At 39.1% G+C, this 12,443-nt stretch overlaps 1 protein-coding gene across 7 annotated transcripts in view; it reads left to right on the top strand.

Annotated features, from left to right (window-relative positions):
* Window positions 1–12,443, top strand: part of LOC132402945 (utrophin-like) — a 477,671-nt gene that overhangs the window by 372,237 nt on the left and 92,991 nt on the right. For all 7 annotated transcript variants that reach the window (XM_059986085.1, XM_059986086.1, XM_059986083.1 and 4 more), the window contains 2 exons: window positions 1,423–1,497; window positions 6,988–7,189. In XM_059986085.1, coding sequence (XP_059842068.1) covers window positions 1,423–1,497; window positions 6,988–7,189 — 277 coding nt within the window. The remainder of the gene's footprint in view (window positions 1–1,422; window positions 1,498–6,987; window positions 7,190–12,443) is intronic.

Below are 12,443 nucleotides of genomic sequence, written 5' to 3'. Positions count from 1 at the left end.
TCACTACAAGACCTGAAGGATGTGGAAGCTTGGAAGAGGGTGGAGAAAAAAATTCACCACTATGTTCCTTGGATTATAGAATGCTAGCTGTAAGAAGTTGGAAAAATTCAGTTGAAATCTCTGGATCATCATCAGCTAAGGGGCACCAATAGAATACAAAAAATAATTAATGTGAGGCAGAGATTGTCTTCCTGGATGAAAATGTCAAATATTAGAGAGCATTGATTTTAGTTGGGAGGGGAAAAGCTTAAAGAAGATTTACAAAGCAAGTTTTGTTTTCAACTCAGTCTGCAGTGGTTGCCCAGAATGCACTGCCAACGGAGGTAGCAGAGCAGATACAATAGCAACATTTGAGAGGCACTTAGTCAGGCACATGAACCTGGGGGCTGTCGACCAGTTGCATGCAGATGGGATTAGTTTAAAACTGGCATCGTTGTCTGCACAGGCATGGTGGGCTGAAGTATCTGTTTGTGTACTGTACTGTTTTATGTCCTATTATTGTGACAGAATGAGTAGCAAAAAGAAACATAGGGTTGGAGCATTTACGTTTTACTTCTACTTAAAATGTAGGCTTGTACACGAGGCAATACTTTGAAGTAGCTAAAAAAAACAGGGCTACTAGAATGGCATAATTATTAGTGGATTCTGACTGTAGATTTGAAGATCAATGCTCATGATGTATTGAAATGGACATTCATAATGAGTTGCTCCTGAAGTTACAACTTGGAAAAAGTGGTGAAAGGAATGCATAAAACATGTCAGCATCTCTCCGGGAGCTTGAAAATAGCTTCTTAAATTTCAGGGTTATTGGTTAGTTGATCAGTTCCTACAGCTGCCATAGCCTAAAACCTTTCCTTTCTTTGTTGATTTTTTTGCCTCTAAAGATGCTCATTTAAACTTGTATTTTTGATCTGTCCAGTTATTTTGGTTTATAATATACTGCATATTGTGATAATTTGCTACTTAAAAGTTCTGCACAAATACAAGATCTTTTAAAAAAAAAAATGATTTGTGCACCTCATTGATAAAGAGTTGCAGTCCTCTGCCTTAGATTTACCTCCTTTTCCCTGTCTACTGCCCTGACCCCAAACCTCCCCTCCATCTCTAAGCTCCTCTTTTGTTTTGCTGTGCTAGCTCCTACCCATAATCTTTTCCATGGTTTTGCTCTCTTCCCCCACCCATTTTTCAATGGTCCATTCACCAACAGACCACATAAAGTGAATGTTGCAATTTATTATCCCTTCTGTTTATAAAATCTATCGATAAATTACATGCTGTGAATCTTAAACATTAAGAATGGAGCTGCTTACTTTTATTTTCTTTCACTTGCTTTGTATTCTTCAGCATCTCACTTTTAGCCATTCATTTCTGAAGTCAGTGGTGTGTCTTGCTAAAGTGGTTTGCTTGTCCTTATTGATGCAGGTGATTTGAACAATGTGCGGTTTTCTGCTTACCGAACTGCGATGAAGATCCGCCGACTGCAGAAAGCGCTCTGCTGTGAGTTGCCTTCATATTCTCTTGTCCTGTAATCTCCAGCTTTATTTGAGGATTCTTTGCATGCATTTTTACTTGCTTAACTTGATGGAATTGGTCAGAATTTTCAGCAACAGGGCAATTAGCTGGAATTATTTTGCATTTTCAGTTCAAATTTTGTCCAATTGAATGTGCATTGGTAGCAGTACAAGAGAAATACTACAGAGGGACGTGACTGCGCAGGGTAACTAAAAGACTATTTTATAAATTGTTCAGCTTAATGGAAATGAAGATCACCTCAGAAAACATGAATTTAAAAATTAGCTTTGAATCAAGAGCAAAGAGCAAAATAATTGGATAAGATGGCAATAGGAAGAGAGCTCAATTGGAAGCTATTAACACTTTTCAGTATAAAGCTGTGTCCATGTGTTGACAAGACCTAACTTACAGAGGTATATTTTACTGGGTAAATGCAAAAACATACCAAAAAATGGAAGTAGATAGGTTCAAGATGCCATTTTCTTGAAAATGAATGTGAAGCAATTCAGTCAATGTGTTGTGATTATTCACATTCAACCACGTGCCTGTTCCTTGTCTGAGATAGTTTAGCAGTGTTTTGTGGTCAAGGATGAATTCATTGTGTCACTTAAGCATAATATTCAAAAATGGCATTGATTTTTTATTCTTTTGACAGGGTTTGGGGTAGTCATGGAAGGTTTTGAAAAGGAGGATTAAAAACTTTTGAAACTTGTGTTGTTGCTCGCTAACAATCAGTGCCATCAACTGTGAGGGGACTAAGTTGAGCACAGTACTTTCTTGGGTGTCCTGGGTAGCAGAGCTTTGCTGATCCCTTCAAATATGACATAAAAATTGCAGATTTTCAAAACAATAGTGTTGGGTGTATAGTGGGGTTTGTGATTGTATTCCAAGCAGTCTCCTGAATATTTAGTAGGAAGAAATTTCTGGACAAAATAAGTTATCAAATAAATGTGAAATACTTTAGGCATGAATTATTGCATAGCTCTTTCCTGGTGGCTGATCTGGTGTGATATTTGATTTAGCTCTGATAAATGAATATAATACATGTTAATTTAAATCTCTGCTTTTGGCGGTTAGATGGGCTAACTGTTCTATTATGAATAAAAGTAGACAATGCAAGATGGAGCTTGTATTTCACTGTTTGAGGCAAAGCCCTGGGGCTACAGAACACAATGTAGGACATAGAACAGTACAGCACAGAACAAGCTCTTCGACCCACAACGTTGTTGTCGACCTCTTAACCTACTCCAAGATCAGACTAACCCTTTCTTCCCACAAAGTCCTCTGTTTTTCTTTTGCCCACGTGCTTATGTAAGTCTTCTAAATGTCCCCATTAAATCGGCTCCAATGTACCACTACCTCTTGCAATGTATTCCATGAACCTACCGCTCTGTGTACAAAAAAAACCTATCTCTGAAATCACCCCCCACCCCATAGTCCAATCACCTTAAAATTGTGCCCTCTCATATTGTCCATTGCCACCCTGGGGAAAAAGGGTGTTGGATATTTACACTATTTATGCCTCTTGTCATCTTTTATACCTCTATCAAGTTACCTCTCATCCTCTTTCACTGCAAAGCGAAAAGCCCTAGCTGACTGAACCTTTCCTCTTAAGACATGCTCTCTAATCCATGCAGCCTCCTGGTAACTCCCCTCTGCAATCTCTATATCTCTCAATCTCAATCTCTAGATCCTTCTTATAATGAAATGACCAGAACTGAACACAATACTCCAAGTACGGTCTAACCACAGTCTTATAGAGCTGCAACATTACCTTGTGGCTCTTGAACTCAATCCGCCGACTACTGAAGGCCAACACACCATAAGCCTTCTTAAACACCTTATCAATTTGTGTGGCAGCTTTGAGGGGGTCTACGGGTGTGGACTCCCAAGATCCTTTGGTTCCTCCACACTGCTTAGAATCTGCCATTGACACTGTATTCTTTCAATAGGTACATTTAATGTCAGAGAAATGCATACAATATACATCCTGAAATTCTTTTTCTTCACAAACATCCACAAAAACAGCTAAGTGCTCCAAAGAATAAATTGACAGCTAAAACGTTAGAACCCCAAAGCCTCCCCCAGCTCCCCACCAGCAAGCATGCAGCAAGCATCAATAAAGACACAGACTTACAGTACCCTGAAAATTACTCATTCACCCAATAATGTGACATACCACAGGCTCTTTCTCTCCCTAATAAGGGAAAAAGAGGTGTGCCCGTTTCACAGCAAGAGGGGAGACATAATAAACACCTTGCTGATTTACGATGTTACAAGTCTGTTGCGATGCCTTTTCTGAGCTTGGCGCCCAGAGAGTCGGCACCAGAAAGGCACAGCTAACCCGCTGCTCCAGATGTTCCACGTACTCGCATGACGCATGAGTCGGGGGTACCAGCCTGGAATCAGCATGTCTTCAGAGCCATGAAAATCTGGAACCCTGAAGGTGGACTTGCTTTCCAGGCCACATCCTCAGTATGTCGAATAGCAGCCAGTTGTGAGGCCCTGAGAGCGGGTTCCATTCCACAAAGAACCAAAGTCAGAGTGTAACTCCAGGTCACGGTCTTCAAAAGAACCATGAAAGGGGTAAAAAAGATAGAAATAGAAGATGTATGCAAAGGTGTTGCCTTTCAGCAGCATCTTGACTTCGCTCCGTCTCCAGAAGTCAGAAACAGGCAAATGTGAAGAACACGAGAATAAAAAAATGACTAGAGTGAGGCTAGGACTGATCCAGGTTCAATTCAACCTTCCAAAGTGAATCACTCACATTTTTTCAGATTGAACTTCATTTGCAATTTCTCAGCCCTGCTCTGCATCCTATCAATGTCCTGTTGTAACCTTGGGTAAGTCCTGTCCAGTCCTGCGGACTTATCTATCTGAATGTTTTTCAAAGGTTCCAGCTCCTTCATTCTCAACATCGACATGTTTCAGCATGTCAGACTGTTTAATGCAGTCTCCCTTGCATCAAGATCCCTCTCACTGATAAATATGAGTGAAGAATGCTTCTGTACCACCTCCGACTCCAGGCACATGTTTCCGTTCTTATCCCAGAGCAGTCCTAGCCTCACCGTAAGCATTCTCCTATTCTCCTGTTCTTCACATTTGCCTCAGGGGGTTCCTTAGCCCTGCTTGCCAGGGCTTTCTCATGCCTCTTTCTCGCTGTGCTGAGTCTCATCTTAGGTTCCTTCCTAGCTACCCTGAAATTATCAAGAGCCCTGTCTGATCTTTGTTTCCTAAACCTTAAGTCTGTTTCCTTCTTCCTCTTGACTAGATGTCCCACTTCTCTAGTTAACTATGGTTCCTTCACATGACTGTCCTTTCCCTGCCTCAGTGGGGCAAATCTATCCAGAATCCCCTTGCAAGTTCTCCCTAGACAACCTCCGTGTTTCCATTGTAGATTTCTCTGAGTTCATCTGTTCCCAATTTACACTTCAAAGTTCCTACCTAATAGTATGATAATTCACCCACTCCAATTAAATACTTTCCCAACCTGTCTGCCCCTATTCCTGTGCAAGGCTATACTAAAGGTCAAGGAGTTGTGGTCACTGTCTCCAAAATGCTCACCCAGCAAGAGATCTTTCAGCTGACCGCATTCATTGCCTAGTTCTAGATCCAGTTTAGCCTCTCCTCAAGTTGGCATGCCTACATATTGTGTCAGGAATCCTTCCTTGGCACACCTAACAAATTCTGACTTGTCTGAACTTCTGCGATAAAGAAATGCCAAATAGTATTAGGGGCGTGGAGGTCAGCTGTGACAACAACCCTGTTATTTTTGTACCTTTCCAAAGTGTGCTGACTGATGTTCTCCTCAGTATCTCTGTTGCTATTAGGAGAGGAGTAGTCTATAGAATACTGCCAAAAGTGTTACTGCTTGATCACTGTTTCTGACGTCTACCCACATTGACTCAGTAGATAATCCCTTCATGGCATCCTTCCTTATTGCAGCACCCTCTTTTATTGTGATGCCACTTCTCACCTCTTTTACCTCCCAGTCCCTTGTGAAACAGGAAGATCCCTGGAAGATCCAGCAGCCATTCCTGTCCCCGTGACAACCAAAGTGTTTCTAATGGCTATAATCTCATAATTCCATGTAGTGATCCATATAAGTTTATCACTCTTGTTCCTGTTACTTCTCACATTAAAATAGACACATTTCAGCCCATCCGGCCCTATCTCTATGCCCTATCCACTGCCTATCCTTCCTCATCATCTCCCTACTTGTTGCATCTACCTTTACATCAACTGCTGCATCCTCTGACCTATTGTTCAGGTTCCCATACTTCTGCCAATCTAGTTTAAACCCTCCCCAACAGTTCTAGCAAACCTGCCTGCAAGGACATTGATCCCCCTTGAGTTTGAGTGTAACCTGTCCCTTTTGTATCAGTCATACCTTCCCCAGAAGAGATCTCAATTATCCATCAGTCTGAAACCTTGCTCCCTGAACCAAGTCTTTAGCCACCCATTCATTTGCCATATCATCCTTCTCTTAACCCCGTTGCCCATGTCTCACATCAGGCTTAAAATAGATTCCAGAGTATTAATGGAGTCTGGGATCTCTCATCCACTGTTCTTATTGGCAAAGTTTGGAACACAAGAAGGTGCAGAAATATTAAAATATTTATTTGAAAATCTAGCAGATTATTTTTTTGGAATGCAATCTCATTTATGGTTAAAAGTAGTTTTCTTGAATAGTTTTTGAAGAGCTATTTACCCAAGAGATTTAAATGACAAAAAAAACATTTTGTAACTTGTATTTGGATCTTGAACTCGAATTATCAAGATTTGGCCAAACGAGCAACATTTTGGAAGAGTTTTCTGGTGTGGTATGGTGATGCACTAATAGTTTCCTGAGAAATTAGGGGAGAATGGCCAAGAAGGTAAGGAAACAGTGGCGAGAAAACTAGATTGATGTGAATGCTATTTTCCAAAAGATACCTTTTGACATTGTAGAAGAAAAAATGCGAGATGCTAGGAACTTGAGATAAAACAAAGTGCTGTAAATAGCAGGCTGGGCTGCATCTGTAGAAAGAGAAACCACAGTGAGCACAACAGTTCTGAATTGTCTTACTGATTATTTCTTGCCAACTATCAGTGACAAAAATCACAGAGTTTTTGATACAAGCATGCAACTGACACTATTTAAAAACTGTTTTCTCTAAGCCTGTGTAGTGTCTTCTGGCCATGCGGGTGCATGGAATTAATGCTAGTTAGTAACTGTTCCCCTGTCCCAATTAAGCGGCACAGTGTCCCAAGTAAACGAAGGGAATCCCAACTATTTTCTTGATTAGTTTTTGTTCCTTAAGAATGATCCCAAATATGCAGCTGCATTGATTAACCGATAGCCCAATTAACTGGAATCCACTGTACTTCCCCGAGGCACTGTATTCTTGTATTTAAAAAAATGTGTGAATTTTATTCAGATGGCTTATGTAGACTAAATTGTTAAATTCAGTTCAATTTCCTCTTTGCTTGCAGTGGATCTGTTGGAATTGAATACAGCACATCGCATCTTCGAACAACATAAATTAGTACAAAATGAGCAGCTTCTAAATGTGACTGAGGTGATCAACTGTTTAACAACCATTTATGATGGCTTGGAGCAAAATCACAGGGATTTAGTTAATGTGCCACTCTGTGTTGACATGTGCTTGAACTGGTTACTTAACGTCTTTGATACGTAAGTACTGCTTAATCTTTTGCTTTTATAATTTCAGTTGACTTCAAGTTAATTTAACTACCCATTGGCTTTTGATTCATCCTTTACCAGTTAAGTAAGTTAGGCTGCTGTCAACTGAATAGAATTGGTGGTAATTCATTTTTTATAAGATATCATTTGGGTTAAAATGCAGACTAGTTAAGGTCTGTTTTAAATTAACTATCCAATTCCGTGAAACTCATCAACAAGGTATTTTCCACATGGTTTGTCATTGGAGGTCTTTGTAAGGATCAAAGCTATTCAGTCTTGTCATATCTAGCAAATAAGAACATTTGCATTCTCATCTCAACTCTTGAGTGCCAAAAATAAGTTTCATGCATTTGCAAAAATATTCACCTAAAGTGACAAGTGACATCATCTAAGTTATACACCACCTGTAATCTAGTCTTCAGCCAATTCATTGCAGCTGCTGTGCACAAAGGAACAGCCAACAGCATTTAATAAAGCAGATAAACTGGGTAACAGGAGCCAGCGAAGTTGTTCCAATACAACTCCTACACTAGCATCTTAAGAGCTTATGAGTTGCCCAGGTCTGTGTTGTTGCCAGCACATGTCCAGTTACAGTCATTTCATTCTCTCAATCTTCAACAAAGTGATGGAAAGTGTTGCCATCTGTGTTAATGACCTCAGCCTAAACACTAATAAGCATTTAAAATGCTCAATTTGACTTTTGCCAAGGCCTCGTGACTCAAGTTTACATTGCTGCTTTGGACCAAATGTGTTTAAAAGAGCTGAATTCCGAAGGTGAGACAAGAGTTAATGCTACTGACACAAAAAAGCAAACCTTGAAGTGTTGCATCAAGGAATATTAATGAAATTGATTTAAATGGGAATTGGGATAATTACCAGCAAACTGGAACCACATAAGAATACATGCAGACTAATTTTCAAAAATAAGCCATGTTGGTCACCATTGGAGTTCTTCAGTGTTGTCCTCGACCCAACTATCTTCAGCTGCTTTTTATTGACCTTCAGGAAAAGGCATGGATACCGATGACTGCAGTGGTCAGCTGCTTTTCAGGTAAAGGAATTAATGCTGTACACAAGTTCTCAGCAAAGACCATTGCCAGCTTGAGAGAGTTAAGGCACCTCCCTTCATTTTCATTGACCAAAAATGAGACAGGTTACCTGAACCCTAACTAGATCAGTTACATTAATAAGACAAATAAGATTGCAAGTGTTAGAATCTGGAAGAAAAAAAACGTAAACCTTGAACTGAGAGGGCCAGGCAACATCTGTGAAGGTAATAAATTTAATTTGATGTTTCATATCAAGACCCTGCATCAGTCTGAGAAGCAAGAGTCAAGATTTTCAGTGTGGCCGAGGGGCAGGAGTGTATGATAGAGACAGTTAGATGATAGGGGAACTGGATGGAAAAGGGATGATGTTCCAGTTGAACCAAGTACATAGAGAGGGAGAAGGCAGAACTGAATAAAAGGAGAAGAAAACTAAACTGAGAGATGAGTGTGTGTTTTAGGAGAGCACTGGAGGGGGGTGATGGTCGGGTTACCTGAAATTGGAAAATTAAATTTTCAAACCTTTTGGTCAAAAGATATTATTCCAATTTGAATTTGTCCATTCCATAGCATCGGAGAAGGCCAAGGGCAGACAGATTGGTATGGTGATTTAGAAAAGTGAGGAGTCATCTGACAGAAACAAATTCTGAGTGTGTTCAGTGGGTAAATGCTAAAAAGACATTTCCCCTCTTGGAGGACTGCAGATCTTGGGGCAAAATTTCAGAATTGGGTGGAGATGAGGAAGATTTCTTCTGTGGGCTGTTACCTTTGGAGTACTCTAGTAAGCTGTGAAGGCAGAAGAATTAATGATACTGAGGTCTGATAAATATGGTGGTTTGACTGAAGGAGAGTCGAGGGTTATGGTGAAAGGGTAGGAAGTCAGATTCAGCCATATTACTGAATAATGGTGCAAACTGAATGACTCAGCGGCCTGCTTTTCCTCTTTCTTGTGTTCTTAGTGCATATTTTTTGGCAAACCAGCCTTTTTGGTTGGCACACATTTCAGCATTTGGCCACTTGGTTTTTCAGGCTTATTCTGCCATTGATCAAAATGAAGCTGATCTTCTACCTGAACATTGTTTTCCTTTCCCACCCCTGTATCCACGATTTCCTTCTTATTTAGATGTTTATCCATCCCTGTTTTGAAACAAATTTAATGACTCAACAGCTCTTTGGATAGAAACTTCCAAAGATTCACCAACACCTATTAAGTCCAAAACAAGCTGCATCTTATTCTGAGATTGACCTCTAACCCTAATGCATCCATCCTTTCAAACCTTCAATGATTTTTTTTTACAGTTTCATAAGCTGATCTCTCATTCTTATAAACTCTTGTGAATGTGGGCTTGGTCTCGTCAATTCCTCCTCATATAGCAAACCTTCCATCCTTGGAATCAGTGTAGTGAATCTTTGTTGAACTCCCTTTATAACAAGTGTATCCTTCCTAGATAAGGAGACCAAAACTCAGTGTTAAACAAGAACCAGCACAATAGCAGTAAGACATACTGCACTTGATTTCAAATCTTGTCAAAAATCAAGGCTGCCATTTATCTCCCCTGCCATTTCCTGCATCAGCATTTAGTTTTCAGTGACTTATCTAAAAGCACATGTATTTCCTTTTCTAAATGTACATTGCCCATTTCTCAATTTTTTAAAAAGCTGCTCTGATTTTCAGTTTTGTGTGTTTAAAAAAAAAAGTGGATGACATTACATTTTTCCAATTTATGTCCCATCTGCCACATTCTTGTCCATTCATTCTGCTCGTCTGTTTCACCTTGAAGTATTTTGTACATCATTAGAATTCAAAACAGGGTAATCGGTCCCCCTGGATATGTTTTATCCTGACACCAGGCTCTTTTCAATAACTGCAGAGATTTCCCTGTATCACTACCCTTTACTGCTGGAAGGCTGTGTCTCATTCATCCTCAGTGGTCTCCTGTACCACAGTGCCACTAATGGGGATTATATATCGTTCAATATAAGATTACCTTTTGTGGAAGGTAATCCCAAACTTGTCCAACTCTTTGGAAACAGAAGTAATTCTTATCTTTCTTTCTATAAAGCTTTGACTTTCAGGAATGCCTCTTTGTTCTAGATTATTTAAGCAGGGGAAAGAGTTTCCCCTTAATTAATTTCATAGGATCATAAGACATAGAAGTCGAATAAGGCCATTCAGCTCATTGACTCTGCTTTGTCTTTCAATCATGGCTGATCTGTTTTCCCTCTCAACTGATTTTACTGCCTTTTCCCTGTAACCTTGGTACTAAGCAAGAACCTAGCAATCACCACTTTAAAAATACCCAATAACTTGGCCTCCACAATTGTCTGTGGCAGTGAATTTCACAGATTCCTCTGCCTAAATGCCTTATAATCTTCAAAATTCTAGAAAATGTAAGCCTGACTTTTGGTAAGTTAACTATAGAGACCTAACATCCCTCTGATAAATCTGACCTATATTTCCTGCTGGACCCATATACTTAATCTGTAATGTGTAATTGATGGTGCTGCCCACTTCCCCATTTAATGGACAGCTTCAATATTTGAGGAATAGCAAATGAAAGTGAATTCTGCAATTATCAACAAATGTATTCACTTCTGTCCTTGCAGTAGAAGCAGTGTCATTGGTGAAGTAGCTAAGGATGATTAGGCTTCTTTAATTGACTGCTCTTCTGAGCTTTCACCAAAGTCCTGGTGCCTTACATCAACTCGCACAGTGGTACTAGTTTATTCTGTGAAATGTGTAAGACTTGGGGCCACGCTTGGTTTCTCTTTCTCGCGTCTCCTCATGCTTTTGCTCTCAATGTTTTGCTTTTCTCAGATATTGTTCAGGGAAATTAATTAATTCTAACTGTGTTCCCCTTTCCCAGTTAGAAAATCACATTAGGATAAAAGGAAATTAGGAATATAAAATTAATGAATAGATCTCCTTTTATTTTCTTCTTCTTTTTCTTCTATATTATGAGGGGTAATTGATAAGTTTGTGGCCCAAGGTAGAAGGAGTCAATTTTAGAAAACCTAGCACACTTATTTTTCAAAATAGTCCCCTCCTACATTTACACACTTAGTCCAGTGGTCGTGGAGCATACGGATCCCTTCTTTGTAGAAGTGGTTCATAGCATGGGTGATTAATAAGTTCGTGACCTAAGGTAGAAGGAGATAGTTATTAACTTCAAACTTTCTGCGTTATCACTCAGAGTTGAACTGCATGTGCATGTAATGAGAGCATCTTGGACCTCCAAGTGGTCCACTGCAGGGGTGATTGATAAGTTCGTGGCCTAACGTAGAAGGAGATGAGTTATACAGCTCTCGTTAAAAAAAATCAACTTTTTGAGTGAAAATACATAAAGTTTTAAGTTAATAACTCATCTTCTACCTTAGACCATGATCTTATCAATCACCTCATGCTGTGGACCACATCTGGAGGTCCAAGACGACAACTTCTACAAAGAAGGGATCCGTATGCTCCGCGACCGCTGGACTTTCTTTTTCAATCTTTTTATTGAGTTTCATATACATATAAAAAAAACATAACATAGTAATGAATAGGTTATAAATACAATAGACTTGAAATTGCATTAATAATAGGATAATAATATCCTATTAAACGTCAACAAAAAAAAGGTACATTAATCAATCAAGTCTATATAATTATATATGAAAAAAAAACAAAAATAATCATCAAAAGAAAAGGAAAAAAAATTTGAAAATATATAAAAGAGAATATATATTGAAAAAAAAACACTAAACTAAACTAACATGGGCAATAATAACAGTTTATAAGTATATGAAAGTGTCAAAAAACTCCAGAACTCCATACCTGAACAAGAATAAGCAGAGAGAAGGTCTGAAAAAGGCCAAATTAATTCATATGAAAATGTCGAATGAATGGTCCCCAAGTTTCTTCAAATTTAATTGATGAGTCAAAAATATTGCTTCTAATTTTTTCCAAACTCAGATAAGAAATAGTTTGAGAAAACCACTGAGACGTGGTAGGAGGATTTACTTCTTTCCAGTTTTGTAATATAGACCTTCTGGCCATTAATGTTACAAAAGCAATCATTCGTCTGATTGGAGGGGAAAACTGATTACCATCCTCATTTGGTATACCAAAAATTGCAGTAATAAAATGAGGTTGTAAATCGATATTCCAAATTGAGGAAATGGCAACAAATATGTCCTTCCAATAGTTATGTAAAGTG

This window comes from Hypanus sabinus, chromosome 12 (genome assembly GCF_030144855.1).
Source record: "Hypanus sabinus isolate sHypSab1 chromosome 12, sHypSab1.hap1, whole genome shotgun sequence".
In the NCBI taxonomy this organism is placed as follows: Eukaryota; Metazoa; Chordata; class Chondrichthyes; order Myliobatiformes; family Dasyatidae; genus Hypanus; species Hypanus sabinus.
This window is presented reverse-complemented; position numbering and strand designations above follow the sequence as displayed.